This window comes from Phalacrocorax carbo, chromosome 2 (assembly GCF_963921805.1).
Source record: "Phalacrocorax carbo chromosome 2, bPhaCar2.1, whole genome shotgun sequence".
In the NCBI taxonomy this organism is placed as follows: domain Eukaryota; kingdom Metazoa; phylum Chordata; class Aves; order Suliformes; family Phalacrocoracidae; genus Phalacrocorax; species Phalacrocorax carbo.
Window position 1 is genome coordinate 129206709 of NC_087514.1, and position 13790 is coordinate 129220498.

The window sequence follows — 13790 nt, forward strand, 5'->3', positions numbered from 1 at the left end:
CTGTTTGATATAAAATGTGGTGTGGAAATTTCTAACCCCCACAGATGTACATTCTGAACATTATCAGAAATGTGGTGGCTTTCGGTATATTTGTGTTTCAATACTCACAGACTTCTGTGAAATATTCTGTTAGTATTCCTAAGGGACACCTGGGCAGTTACCTACCTTGTAACACAGCATTTAAAAATAACGTAGGTGAAGCTACCCTAAAATATATGGTAATAAATGAACAAGAAGCACCCATCACTCATTTCCTTACAGCGCTGTTACATTTAACGTTTGAGGTTTCACTTCTATTACTTTTATTGCTCTGCAGTCAAATACTGTATTTTGTGGGACACCAGCAGATCAGATAATATTGTTGGTGATATTATAGTATTTTTGTTCCAGTTGTAATAACCATTTGGACTGTTTCACACAGAATAAGAATAGGAAAATAATTTATATTCTGACTTGGGAAAAAGTATCCATTTGCAACTGATTGATATCAGGGAAACAACGCCCAGAAAATCCCCCATTTCTATGTTACCCACCTTCAGGTGAGTAAGCCATCTCAATAACCACTCGTGCTTAAACTGAACAGACGGGTATCTCCAGGATCGGTATTGTAACTTCCATGTTTTACCAGTTAAACTTTGGCATGCTATATTATAACTCACAGGAAAGAAAAAATGTTCTGGGGCCAGGATTCTGTTGGTTGGTGACATATTTAAGTACATACGGTAAAACTAGCAGGCCTGGTCCCCAGCTATAGCCCGAGTACTGGCGTAAGGAGCCAGGGAACCAATAAAATAAAGCTGCACCTTCCCCTGCTGAAACAGCGCCCGTCTCCAAGCTGCAAGAGGTGCTAGTGATTCCAGGTGAGACATTTTTATGTATGAAGAATTGCCTACATACAGAAATCGCTCTAAACAGGGAGTGAACAGAAAGTAGATGTTTTTCTGAATAACTCCATAAACTGATAAGCTTCCCAGGAAGAAGCAGAACTTTATCAGCTCCCAGACATTCTTTTAGCTTTGAAAAAGAGCAGTCTAACTTGTGGACAGACAAAGCCAATGTTTCCTGATGTCATTTTCTCCTTCACTGACTGCATTGATAAAATTATCTCTAATTTCCACAACCATCAGTCTCTTTACCACGTTGTTATCCCAGTCCTCAACCATTTTGCAGTGTCAAAATCTACCTGTTCTGTATTTGCATACAGTAAGATTTTATCCACAAACAAACAAAAAAGGTAGGTAGAATGCACAAGTACTAAAATAGGAGGCTATTTGAAATCAACTAAAATATTTACTTACCATTATCAGTATTTCTGGACATACCTAGATGTCAACAAAACTGATTGAGAAAGTGTGACAATGATGAGTTTTTCTCCTTTGCCTGGTAAAACAGGATTGCAATATTAACTGGTTAAAGTGAAATACCATAAAGAGGCACACCCCATCCGGCCACTAGTATTCAAAGATAATGAAAGATCTGCCTCAGCTAGCACCCATAGAAAACCCTTCTGTTCTCCTGTTGCCAGTCATCCAGAGAACATGTTCAAGTGCCAGGCTCTATTGGCATCAACAACAAAACATATGAGCCTGGGCAAAAACACACAATCGAGTGTTCACGCAGAATATACTTAAGTTGCTTTATTAGACTTTCTTCTTAAGGTAATGCCAAACCTAAGTAGATTTAATCACATGTGGAGCATTAAGGAGAAGTCACAGTCTATTTTGAAGTTACAGGAAAGTCCAAGGAACTTGAAACATTTTTATCAGCATTGTCTGTAGCAGTATGCAATTCCAAAAAAACCCAGTCTCTTCAGTCCGCTATTTTTTTTGGAGAGGGAAATAAAATTTCAGGAGAAAATAACCATTCCAAATCACAGTTATCATGCTGGGCTGGCTGGCTGGCATGTTATTTTATGGAACAGCAACTTCATCCAATTTGAATGGTCTGTATGCTTTTTGTTCCCTTCACAAGAGGTTTTTATAGTCCTATCTATGAAGATGTTCTTTGTGTTTGATGGACAGAAGCCTACCCCCAGGCCTGTAAATTACTTCTCAAAATATGAGAATTACACAGGTGACATCCCTAACAATCCTCTGCCAAGAAAAGATGAACGCTTAATATACAGTGAAATAATCTTTTTAGTTTATAGTCTTCTGTATTCTATTTGTACACTGCCGCTCCATCCCACCATAACCATAACGTGTCAAAGTATCTCTTTGTGGCTTTATTTGGCGTGTTCACGCAGTACCCGCAGGACGCGAGCTCTCCTGCGGCTCCTCCTTCCTCCCGTGCCAGCGAACACCTGCAGCCAGGGTCTGCGATGGGCACCTCAGCCCGGAGAGGCGGGGGGAGCACGGTGCAGCTCCGCACCAGCACCAGCGCCCGCCCTGGGCCTGGATAACCCGCGAGGTGTAACGCGTGGCCCGTCAGCGGAGCTCCAGGCAGAACAGGCCCCAATTCTGTGACATAAAAAGGCGGGAACGGGGCGACGCTTCCCCACACACACACAGCGAAGGGGCTCACGCCAGCCCTGGGACGGCGGGTGAGCGGCACCGCCGGGGGCGGCGGGAGGACACCTTCCCGGGGGACAGGGCTGGGGTGCCGGTGGGTCCCCGCTCGGGCCGACCCCCGCCACACCGGTAACCCCCGTCCCGGAGATTTTCTTGCCAGGCTGCCAAAGCGAGGCTAGGCCGGAGAACACCACAGCAGTTCCTACGGGAAGAACCGCAACCACTCCCCCACCCCTCACCGGCCCAAGCCGAGCCCATCGCCTGTTATCTTCCCCCGCCAGCCCGCCTCGCCAGGCCCGCCAATCAGCGCCGCCCTTACTCCGCCCCGCCTGTTGTGGGCCAATCAGCGCCGTTTTTGGTGGCGGCGCGGACGGGCATCTTTGATGCCGGCGAGCTGTTAATTCAGGAAGCTCCTAGGGAGCGCGAAGAGAGCGGCGAGGCGGGGCCGGAGGGGCGTGTCGGAGGGGAGGGGCGGGAGGAGGTCCCGCCCCAGGCGGGCGCGCCGCCGCCGCCGCCGCTGCCCGCAAGCTCGGCACGAGGCCCCGGCGCGGGGTGGCGCCGGCGGCCGCGGCGGGCAAGGAGGGGGGCGTGGCCGGCGCGCGGGCGGTGGCGCGGGGGGGGGGGGGGGCGGGGCGGTGAGCGGCGCCGAGTCGTTGGTGGCCGGAGCCGCAGGCGGTCGGTGCGGCGGCCTCGCCATGGTGTTCCTCAAACTCCGCGAGCAGGTGGGTGCGCGGGGGTGGCTTCTGTCCCCTCCCGGTGCCGCCGGGCGCGGCGGCTGCGCGCCCTTCCCCGCCCCCTTCCGACCGTGGTGTGTGCCCGTCCGTCCGTGCGTTTGTGTGTGTGTGTGACAGGCGGCGGGCAGGGGGAGGCAGCATGGCTGCTGCCCGCCGCCGCCCGGCGGGCACGGGGCTGGGTGCCGGCCGCCCGGCGGCACCGGGCGGCGCCATGTGCTCTCGGAGCCCCGCTCGGTGGCCGCCGCCCCGCGCAGGTACCGGGCCTAACAGGTGGCCGCGGCTCCCCGCCCGCCTGCCCTGTGCTCTTGCCCTCCCTTCCCTCCCCGCCGGGGCGGAGGGAAGCACGGACGGACGGCGCCCTGCCCGCCCAGGGCCGCCGTGCTCCCCCGCCTCGGGAGCGGGGCGAGAGGCCCGGGAGCGGTGAGGAGGGGTCCGGGGGGGCGCTCCCCGGGCTGGCCCTGCCCTGCGCCTGTGCTGTGGGAAGGGAGAGGTCTGTGGGCGCCGCCGGGCAGCGCGGGGGAGGCTGGGTCGAGGGGCTGCCCGGTGCCCTGAGCGGAGCGGGCGGGGGGCGGCCGCCGGCGGCTCGGGGGCAGCCTGCCCGGGAAGGGGCGCTGCCTCCTCCTGTCCCTGCCGGAGCCGGAGCGAGGCAGCGCTGCCCTTCGCAGTTTGACGTGCCCGGGAGCCGCCTGCTTCTCCGTCCCTTCCCGCACCACCTCTCCCTTCCAAGCCTTTAAAACCTTTTGTTCGGCTGCGGTATCTTTCTTCTCACTGCTCTTGGCGTACCTTCCCCGGCTCCGTGCCCACCCTCCCCTTTCCGCAAACCAGAAGGTTTTTCATGCCTTTAGTGGCTTGTTGCTTTCATCGCATCACACCCTTCTTTGTTTGGTAGACTCTTTGGTTTCCATCCCAGCTTATGAAAAATACTTGTCTTCGCTGCTCTGTCCTTTCCTGGTGTCTCCCCTGTCCTACCTATTGTCTCCTGTGCAGTATCAAGATACAAAGGTGGGAGGGTCTGCTCTGCCAATTTGCTGCCTGTAAGAAGATGCTTGCTAGAAAATGGATTTTCTCGTGTTTTTGTGTGCGTTAAATCAAATTCTCTATAAAAACTCATACGGCCTGCTGTTGGACTCCTCGATACTCTTCTTACAGATAACTGACTGTAATGCTTGAAGACCACCCCTCCCTCCTCCCCAAAAAAGCTCCATCGAAAAAAAACACCTAGAAACTTGGCAGTGGTGAGGCAACTGGTATCCTCTGTCTGTATATTGTGCTGATCAGTATCAGCTCATCCTTATCTGCTGGTCCTTCCATCATCAGTCCGCATATACCTCTGTCTTTTTATACTTAGGTTCCATGGCCCCTTGGGGTTTTGTTCTAAAAAACGTTTATCAGTGTGGGACTGGGATCTTTTATGTCCTGCTGGATTGTGTGTAAACTTAGTGAAGTCTCATGTTTTTTTAGAGCCTCATTTATGAATGAGCAACGACTGTGAACGTGACATACCTTAGTGTCCTGGAGTTTGGTTTCTTTTTAGGCTTCGTTACTGTTCTTCTATGGGAGGCTTTCCACAGAAATGAACATGTGTTCATATCTTCTATTAAATAAACCCTTCTGTTCAAGAAATACAACTCTTCTGCAAATAATCATTGTGAAATAACTCTCAGAAAACTCATCATGACTATGTTAACATGAAAGTACTGTATTTCAGAACTTTTTTTCTGGGAAGGATCCTTCTGTTGACTGATGCTGAGGTGATATACTGGACTATGTGGGACCTCTGGTCTGACAGAGTAATGCATGTGAGGCGTTCAGCTTCTGTGGTAATGCAAGTTTTAATCCAGAAGTGTGAGGTGGATTTTTTTAGAGGCTTCATGGATCTGTAAAGGTGCACTGATACACTGGGAATTGAAGTCGTCTTTCTCTTAAAAGGGGTTGTTAAGGGCAGGGAAAGGAGGCAGAGGAGGGAGGAGGGGAATGTTGGTTTTGAAGAGGCTTTTGTAGAGGGAGTGATTTTTAGCAGCAGCTGTATTTCTTCTGGATAATTGCCAGTTGCTTGGTAAATTGGTTACTACAAACTAAATTCTGTTAAAATTGCTTTCTTTAAGAATGTCAAAAATCACGAGGAGTAATATTAGCATGGAATATATCCATTTTCGTAATTCCAGAGGATTCCTCCAGGTCAGTGTTCTCTCGCAGTATGCTGCAAGATGTCTTGCCTTCAGGACTAGATGCTGTGCTAAGATTATAGCACCACCTGCTCATTATAAAAACCAACCTGTGGCACTGTGTGAAAGTAGAGGTGTTTATCTTCAGTATTTCAAAAAACGTGCTTTTTGTTGGCTTGAACTGTACACTTCATAGTGATTAGTTCGTTTAGAATAAAGTAAACTGTCACGTGCGTTTGTAGTCCCTGCAGTGAGTCTGTCTGTCTTCAGTGGTGGCGGTGTTTCATGGGGGAATGCAAAGGCTGCTCTGTTGTTTGTACTGTTCAGCTAGTATGAAGGAGGGAAGTGATTTGCTGATTTCCCTTATAACAGTCAGGTTAACAACTTTCTGGAACAAAAATGCCACTAAATAAAGCATAACTTTCATGTAATTCTCAATATAATTTTTTTCCAAAATCAACCTAAACCTGTTGATTTTTTTTTTCTTTGATAGCGTAGAAGGGCTCTGCATTACGGTTCCAATGTCAGAATTATGCTGGGGGGAGGCAGACTTGGGGCATACAAGCAGTTTTATATTTTCTTATACTTGGTTTAGTTTAGTTTTTCAAGTTACTGCCAGCTAGTGTAAAAGCAGCACTTAAGAACTTACAATGAGGTGAGAAATTCTGCTCTGAGGCTCTTAGCTGAGCTCAGAGGGTGAAATCCCAGTTCCGCTTGTGGTTGATTTAATTTACTTAGCACATTGATAAACAAAACTTTGGTCCTAAGATGCATAATGTGTTTGTGAAGCTCAAATATTTGGTTGTCATTGGAGGCTGATTTGATATGTTTAACTCAGGATAAAGGTTTTTCATGCACTGAGAAGAGCAGGCCTTTCCTTGGGTACAACAAGCAGCCAGCAGGTGCATTCTCTACCAATTTGTGTTAAAGCTGCTTGAGCTTTATGGCTTTGCACTCCTACAAGTTAGGAATATCTTTTGAAGTTTTGAAATAATTCAGGGTGTACGTTGCACTTTCAGAAGTGACTTACGTTTGCTTTCAAAGCGTATTAGGTTTCAAAAAAAGCCGTAAGTCATATTTGCAAAAACTGCTATTGAAGCTAAATTGAACTATATTGAGCAATGCAATGCTCAGTAGCAAACTTTAACTCTGGGATAGAGAGAGCAATCATTCAAGTGTCAAGTTAGAGGCTGTAGATTTTTCTCGTTGCTCTGGGTTTGTTGTGCAATGTTGGAGAGGCATGTTTCAAAACAGAGGAAGCAAATCTGCAAATTCTGTTGCTGAAGGTTAAGCCATTCAAGGCAGAGATGAAAAATATAGTAAATGTACCTTATGATTAAGGTATTTGCTCTTCAGTTTGCCTTCGTACTGTCTTCATAGATCAGTGCTTGTACACCAGGTTCTTTTAGATAAGAAGCTGCTTTAACTACTAAAATGCCAAGTGAGAGGGAGGCTATAAAACTTTGTTTCTTCCTGAAATACTGTGGTACCTTCCGTAAGAAACTGCATTGAAAGCAAAGTTTAGGTCAAGGTTCACTGTGTTTTATCAGACCTTTTTTTGTGGCGGAAGAAAAAGGAGTAACTTGCTTGTGAGCCTCCACAACGGTATGCCTTGGTCTCCTGTATAAAAGCCCTCTCAGCTCTGCACAGCTAACTGTGAAAGGCTAAGTGTCTTCTGGTTTTTTGCTATTCAGTCATAGTTTCTAGGTACTTTAACTGTTTCCCAGAACAGGTAAATTCTTGCTTCAAAGGCTTGTGAGTTAGTCTGCCTTACACCTAAGGAGTAACTGACGGCCTAGTTTTTCTTACTGAGTCGGTGAAATTTTGTTTGCCTAACGAGCCTTACCTGCATATGTGCCTCCAGGTCGTCTTTTAGGCTAGCATAATCTTACGTTTCAGTATAGTTTTCTTGAAATTAATGAAGCTCTGATCAAAACTGACTGAATTTTTTCTTTAATTTTGCAGCTATATAACTGTCTGTGGCAAAGTTTATTGGATGCAGCATCATTATAGTTGGTAAAGCTTTATTTTTTTCTTGTAGTACATCATAGTTTAATTATGCATTTCCTGTTTTCCCTCAATCTTAAATATGTAATAGCAAGAAATGTTAGGGCTCATAACGATGGGCATTGGAAAGGAATTTGTATGGGATCTTACTGAACTGTGCTTGAGGCAATGCATTTATTTCCAGAAGTCAGATGTGAGTGGAAAGGATCGGAGTGTGACCAACTGCATGAGGATATTAGAGTGACCACTTATCTTGAAAGTCCTTGAACGGTGAGAGCACCGACTTCTTTATTGCCCATTTATATCTTTCTCTTAGCTAGGATGGATCTTGTTCAGTTGGCAGTTAAACAAATGTTTGCAGTGTCATAGTGAACGCTCTGAATGCCTCTACAGTTGCTATTTTCATTACTGCCAGTGTTAGGCATCATTCTTTTAGAATTCATGCCAAGAATAAATGTCCCAACTAGTTCCTTGTTACACTAAGAGGAGGAATGGTCTCCTGTGGTGATGAAAAGGAGCTGCTGCTGCTCGATGAGGGAGGGATATGGTGGAAATGGAATTACATGGTATTGCTCTACAAAATCTGTTCAGATATAAGACTAATGAGATGCGTTTAGGTATTTTTTGGTAGAAGTTACTTTAAAGTTACTGTTCTTTAAAAAAATTACTTTCAGGAATCTTATTGAAGTTGAGAACCACTCTGTGCTCTATTTCTCCATCGCCCATTCCTCTAAAAATGTGCATCTAGTCTGTTTTAACTGTGTACAAGATAGTAAAATTAGGAAGTTGTAATACCTGTCAAGACACCTTAACTCTTACTGTTAATTCTTGTGTTCGCAGGCTAAGAACTCACATGTACTAAAAAGATAAGTTTCTTTAATTGAGGGAAAACTTTGAGTAACTTGAACTCCATTTATCTTGTTATACAAAGTAATTACCAGCCTGTCCATTAGAATATGTTGAGAGAACCTGGTTCTACTGTGTGTTCTTTTTGGTGGATCAGATTCTCTGATGATAACGTGGGAACCTCTGACTGGTGAACAACCAGTTTTTCTCAGTCAAAAAAATAAACTTTTCTTAAAAAAAAGGAAAAAAAAAAAAAAAAGGTGGGGGAGAAACAAAGCAAGCCTTGATTCTGAACTCAGGTCCTTATGGCAGATCCTGTTAACTCAGTGGCCTTCTGTGAGGATATAAAAGGTCTATTCATGTAGATAGCATTGAAGATTTGTGACCATTACTTGGAGGCAAATATTGGGGGGAATGAGGCAAATGTGTGCTTGTGTATGAAGAAGTGACTTCCTTAGCACCCATGAAAAAGTCAATGATATTTGTAGGAAACTAGTAGCTGTTGAGACTCTGAACTAGCAATCTGCTGTCTGAGGTGGGTTGTTACAATCCCAAATTTCTGTCCTTGTTTCCATTCACTGAAATGGGTTGTGGAATAAGATGACTGAAATTAAATATCTTTTGTACTATATGTTCCATATCCTTCCCTTCATCTTTTACCAGCTAGTTTTTCTCAGCTGCTGTACCTTTTATTTTCTCTAGTCAGCTGGGCCTTCCTGAGGTCAAACTAATATTTGATTATTTGTTTTCTTGCTCCTGCCAACTTCTTACTTTGTTCTTACCTCTGTTCCTCTATTCCTATTTCTGGAAATTGAGTGGGAGACTCGTTGCCCTAGTTACAGTGACTAACGGTTTCAAAGTTATTTATAATGTTTGTGTTTAAATAACCTGTATCATATTATGAATCGCAAAACATTTCACATCAATAAAAAAAAGCTATCCATTGCTAAGTGCTGGGAGCATGCTTACAGTGCTGATCCTTGGGGTTTTGTTTTCCTTTATTGTTGGGGGTGGAGTACAAGGTGTCTTGGTGCTATCCTTTGTGCAAGTGAGGTATGAAACTTAATATTAAGCTCCAAAATATCAGGGAATGTTATTCTTTCTCTCCTTCGTAATGACTTGCTAAGTCTTGCTAAGTGGTGGGAATATACTGGTTTAACTGTGTTAATTCAGTTGTGATTGCTCAGGTGTTGATGAATTATACAGCACTGACCCATTTCAGCTAGAAGAAAACCTAGAGCTAATGCAAGCGTGGTGGGACTGAGTAGCTGGGAGAGAAAGGGAGGTGAGACTTGTAGCCAGCTGGGTGGGTGCAGAGAGTTAGAGGCAGCACTGTCAGTGATACGCAAATGAAAGACGGGCAAAATAGTTGGTGTGTAGCAACCTTGTAGATTGAGGAAGTACTTGTTAGCTGAAGCACCTCATGACTTCTCTCCTGTAATGATGAGATGCTTTTTACTGTGAATTGAATATAATCTTAGGTTTTCATTGATTTCCTCCCCCCCCCCCCCCCCCAGTAATGTATGTATGTGAACTGAGTGAACAATACCATGTAAGTAGATTGCTGTTTACATGACTAAAGCCTACCTGTTTAGGGCAGCCTGAACACTTAAGTACTTCTGTCACTAATTTACTGGAACTATATTTGAGTGGTGTAAAGCAAAGGTCTGCCTTATTCTAAAACTGAGGGTTTGGGTAAAACAAGAAAAACCAAACCACTTTGCTTAAGCTTATGTTGTTAGACTTCAGAACTAAGTTTAGAGGGATTGTGGAGAGGGAAGCTTTCCTGCCCCAGAGTAAGAATGAATGCCTCTTAATCATAAAGTGACTCACATTAAGAGAACTTTGTGAATGTTCAGGTTTGTACGTTACTCTGCCTGTTTGCATGGGTCAGTCTGTTCGTGTCTGTGTCCGGAACTGTTATGAAGGCATCCTAAATGTTTCATGTTTCCATACTTTCAAACAATGAATAGTCACTTAATGGCCTTCCTAATTCCAGCTGATTAGCATTTCCTCTTAAGTTGGTCTTGGTTATTCTGCAATCATGCAATCGTACTTGAGGTTCACTCTCACTTTGTGCTGAAATCCTGCACTTCTCTTCCATCCGGTGCAGAGAAAAAAGCTTGGGTACTTCTGGATTATTTTTTTTCATTTTGGCAAAGTGAAGACAAAATGCAGGATGAGAAGGGGCAACAAGCAAGGATTCTAGTCTGCATGATGAAATGAGAATGAACTTGCAGTAATTAAAGCATTGAGGCCAAAAAGAGCCTTTTTAGAGCCTACAGAACATCTAGCAATTGTGAAAAAAAAAATCAGTGTTTTGTTTCAAAATTTTGCTGTTTGTCTTCTACATTTTGATAGCTCCATCTGTACTAGTACCTCTGACAGGGAGGAAGTTGAGAGATCTACCTAGCTCAGCTGAAGGACCTACCTGAGTTATAGACAGCTGAACTGAGGGGGAAAAAACCACTTTCAGGAAGTTATGTAGTTATTTATGTACTAACATAATCTGTAACTAATGCATAATGTCATTTAAATCCATTGCTGCAGGCTCAGTTTTGTATAATGTTAGGGATAATTGGTATCTCTCCTTCTATGTCCCATCTTTAGGTTGTCTGCTTCTTCTGCCCATTGCTTATGATAGTGGGCATGGAGTCTATGCAAAGTTCTTCTTTTCAATCTGAGCACTCAGTGTCTCTTTCCTGCCACAGATCTGTCTGTTGCTTTTTCTCTACCTCTGCTAATGCTTCATTCTCTCACCAGCGTCCCCTCACAAAGTATTGTTGGTAGGTTAAAATTAAGGAAAACAAAATGCTAATGTTGTTTTTCTGGTTACATTGCTACTCATTGTTCTGAATTACTGAAATGTCCTTGTACCATGACTCAGGACATTTCAGAAATAGCACATTAATGGAATTCCCTACCCCTTGCCTCCATTCCTTTGTAACTGCAGAGTTCTGGTCAGTTCTTGCTAGGCTTGCTAAAACATGAGGATCGATAGAAGGCGGTCTTATGCTTAATATTGTGTTGCTGTGCAGTCTCTTTGCCAAGTTAGAACCCCATATTGGTACAGCCTGATAGCTTTCATTTCCTTTGCTCCTGTCTCAGTTCCTGGAGTGGTATTTTGTTTTACTGCCCTATCTGTTGCTTTTTTTTAATAGTGTTCTTTCATTCGGGGGGATAATTTTCAGTATTACAGAGGACTTGTAGGAGAACACTTTCTTTTCTCACCTCTGTCACCTGCAAGGTTGCAAATGCCGTTACTGTCCTGCATCATTCCTGATTCTGTAGTAACCAGCCAGCTCATCCTTTATTTCTTCACTCCTACCCCATGATATTATATTTTCTGTTTCTTTCCATCCACAAGCACACAGCCATTTAAGGATTCTTATCTACAACTACTTAGATCACAGACTGAGAAGTCTATTAAATTGGAACTTTTCAAGTAAAAAATAAGTAACATTTTATGTCTTGTCCATAGATATTTGTCTACTCTTTCTACCAGAAGTTTAACAAATAATTACTGCAATTGGGGATGTAAATAGTCAATTTAATTCAGAAAACATGGAGCTCAAGAGAGGAGAAAGGCTTCATAATGAGAGTAAAAGAAAGGTGAGGAAGGGATTTGTAAAGCACTAGAGTGAGAATAAGAAGGACAAAAATGGTTAGGATGTCACAGGTTGTCGGTATCAGTGATCAGCAAAGCTCTCCTGATGGATGTCAGAGCTACATGGTCAAAGATCATCCAAAAAACCAACAGGTATCCAGATACCCTGTGGACCTCTGTTTGCAATGACTTCAAGACATTGGTTCCTTTTTCTACCTGCTGCACCTTCCTACAGAAGGGGAAGGACACCCTCCCAGCATCTGTAGTCTTGAACTAACATTGTGAATACTATAGGGAAGAGAGCTTTCTGCTGTTTTTCTACATCCAGAAGTGGAAAACATGGTTTTGAATCAAGTATATAAAATTTGTTGTCTTGGAAGGGCAAAGATAGTTGCATGCGGTCACATCTCTTATTTTTGAAAGGGCTTTGACTTTGCATGTTGTGAACTGGCTTTTTTTTTTTAGACTCCCAACAATTAACAAGCCATAATTGCTTAAAAAAAAGGTGATATTTTTCATAGTTTGCATTTGAACAGGTTTGTTGTGAGGTTTCCTCACCTGAAGGTTGATAAAATTCCTGCAGTGCTCTACATATGTGTTAAAACTGCTTTAGTAATCATTAAAGTATTAAACTTACCTGATACATAATTGAAGAATAACTACTAGCATCAAAGGAGTATCATGGTTCGTGACTCTGTGCCTGCAAGTAGTAGAAGAATTTCGCAGAAAAATTAGCGTGACAGCTAAAAAGCTGTTGATTACATCTTTACGTTTCAACCCAAGCTTCATCTGGAAGGCTCTGTTTTGCTGTTGCAACAGCTGTAGAAAAGCACTTGGGGTATCACACTGGTTTCCTGTCTCGACATCCAACCCCTTACATGGGGGAGCAGTGAGATATGTTTCCTTCTGTGAAGTTCTTCACTGAAACTTATATAAGCCGAAGAAATAGTATCTGTTCGAATGACAGGAGGAGTAGTGATGCCAGTGGTGTCTGTGGAGACTGTCAGGAGAAGTTCTGTTCCCCTTTCCTGGAAGCTTGCCCTACCGGTATTAGCAGTGCTCTCCTCCATGCCATGGTTGGAGGTGTTGCAAAGTTGTTTTGGAACTGTCGTTTTAGAGTAAGTTCTTTAGAAAATTGGCTCTTTGCCTCCTGAACGACCACAAGCAGAAATAAATCTTCCAGGCCTGAAGCTCAGTCTTGTGGCAGCAGTCAGCCATAGTTAACCAAACCCAAAGACAGAATGAATGTGCCTGCAGAAAAAGATCTCAGAAATGCTTGCTGGGTTCAGCCTTCTACACTGTGGGGGCCCATATTGCCTCTTCTGAAATACATGTGTTGTAGACATGTTCACAAAATTCCCCCCCCTTTTTTTAATATATCATGACTACAGTGCCCACTATTCCTTCCCTTATGCTGCCTGGCACAGCTTATTTTTGGGAAAAGTGATTTGTAAAAGTAGGATGAATAATTGAAGAAAAGAGGAGGAATTGTTGGAATGATGTAATCTGATGTCAAGATTTCATGACCTACTGTTGTGTCTAGCATGGCTGTGAAGCAATGTATTGTCACAGATTTCCTGTTCAGAATGCCAGGATCTTACTTTGCATAGTGTATGGTGTGGCTGCAGAAGTGAGGTGGCAACTGCTTTGGTGTGTATTTACACTGTCTAGTTTTTTCACCAGATAAGAAACAATGAAAATGACCTGTAATGAGCAAGGTTCAGAACTGGCAGAATCATTAGGGTATGTTATTCTTGTTATTCTGCTCTTCTTTTTAGAGGTTTATAAACAGCCAAAACTGGGCTAATTAATGTGATTTGGAAATTATGTACCACAGTGAAGGCCTATGTTTTCAGCTGACAGATAGGAGAAGGAAATATAGGTACAAGAACTACTGAGTGCTATTTTATTTCTGGTGCAG

At 44.0% G+C, this 13790-nt stretch overlaps 1 protein-coding gene across 1 annotated transcript in view; it reads left to right on the plus strand.

Annotated features, from left to right (window-relative positions):
• The first annotated feature begins 3120 nt into the window (after positions 1–3120).
• The window catches only part of ANKRD28 (ankyrin repeat domain 28), a 123599-nt gene continuing 112929 nt past the window's right edge, over positions 3121–13790 (plus strand). Inside the window, exon 1 of the mRNA XM_064444327.1 lies at positions 3121–3232. Within this exon, the coding sequence (XP_064300397.1) occupies positions 3206–3232 (27 nt within the window). The 5' untranslated portion in view covers positions 3121–3205. The remainder of the gene's footprint in view (positions 3233–13790) is intronic.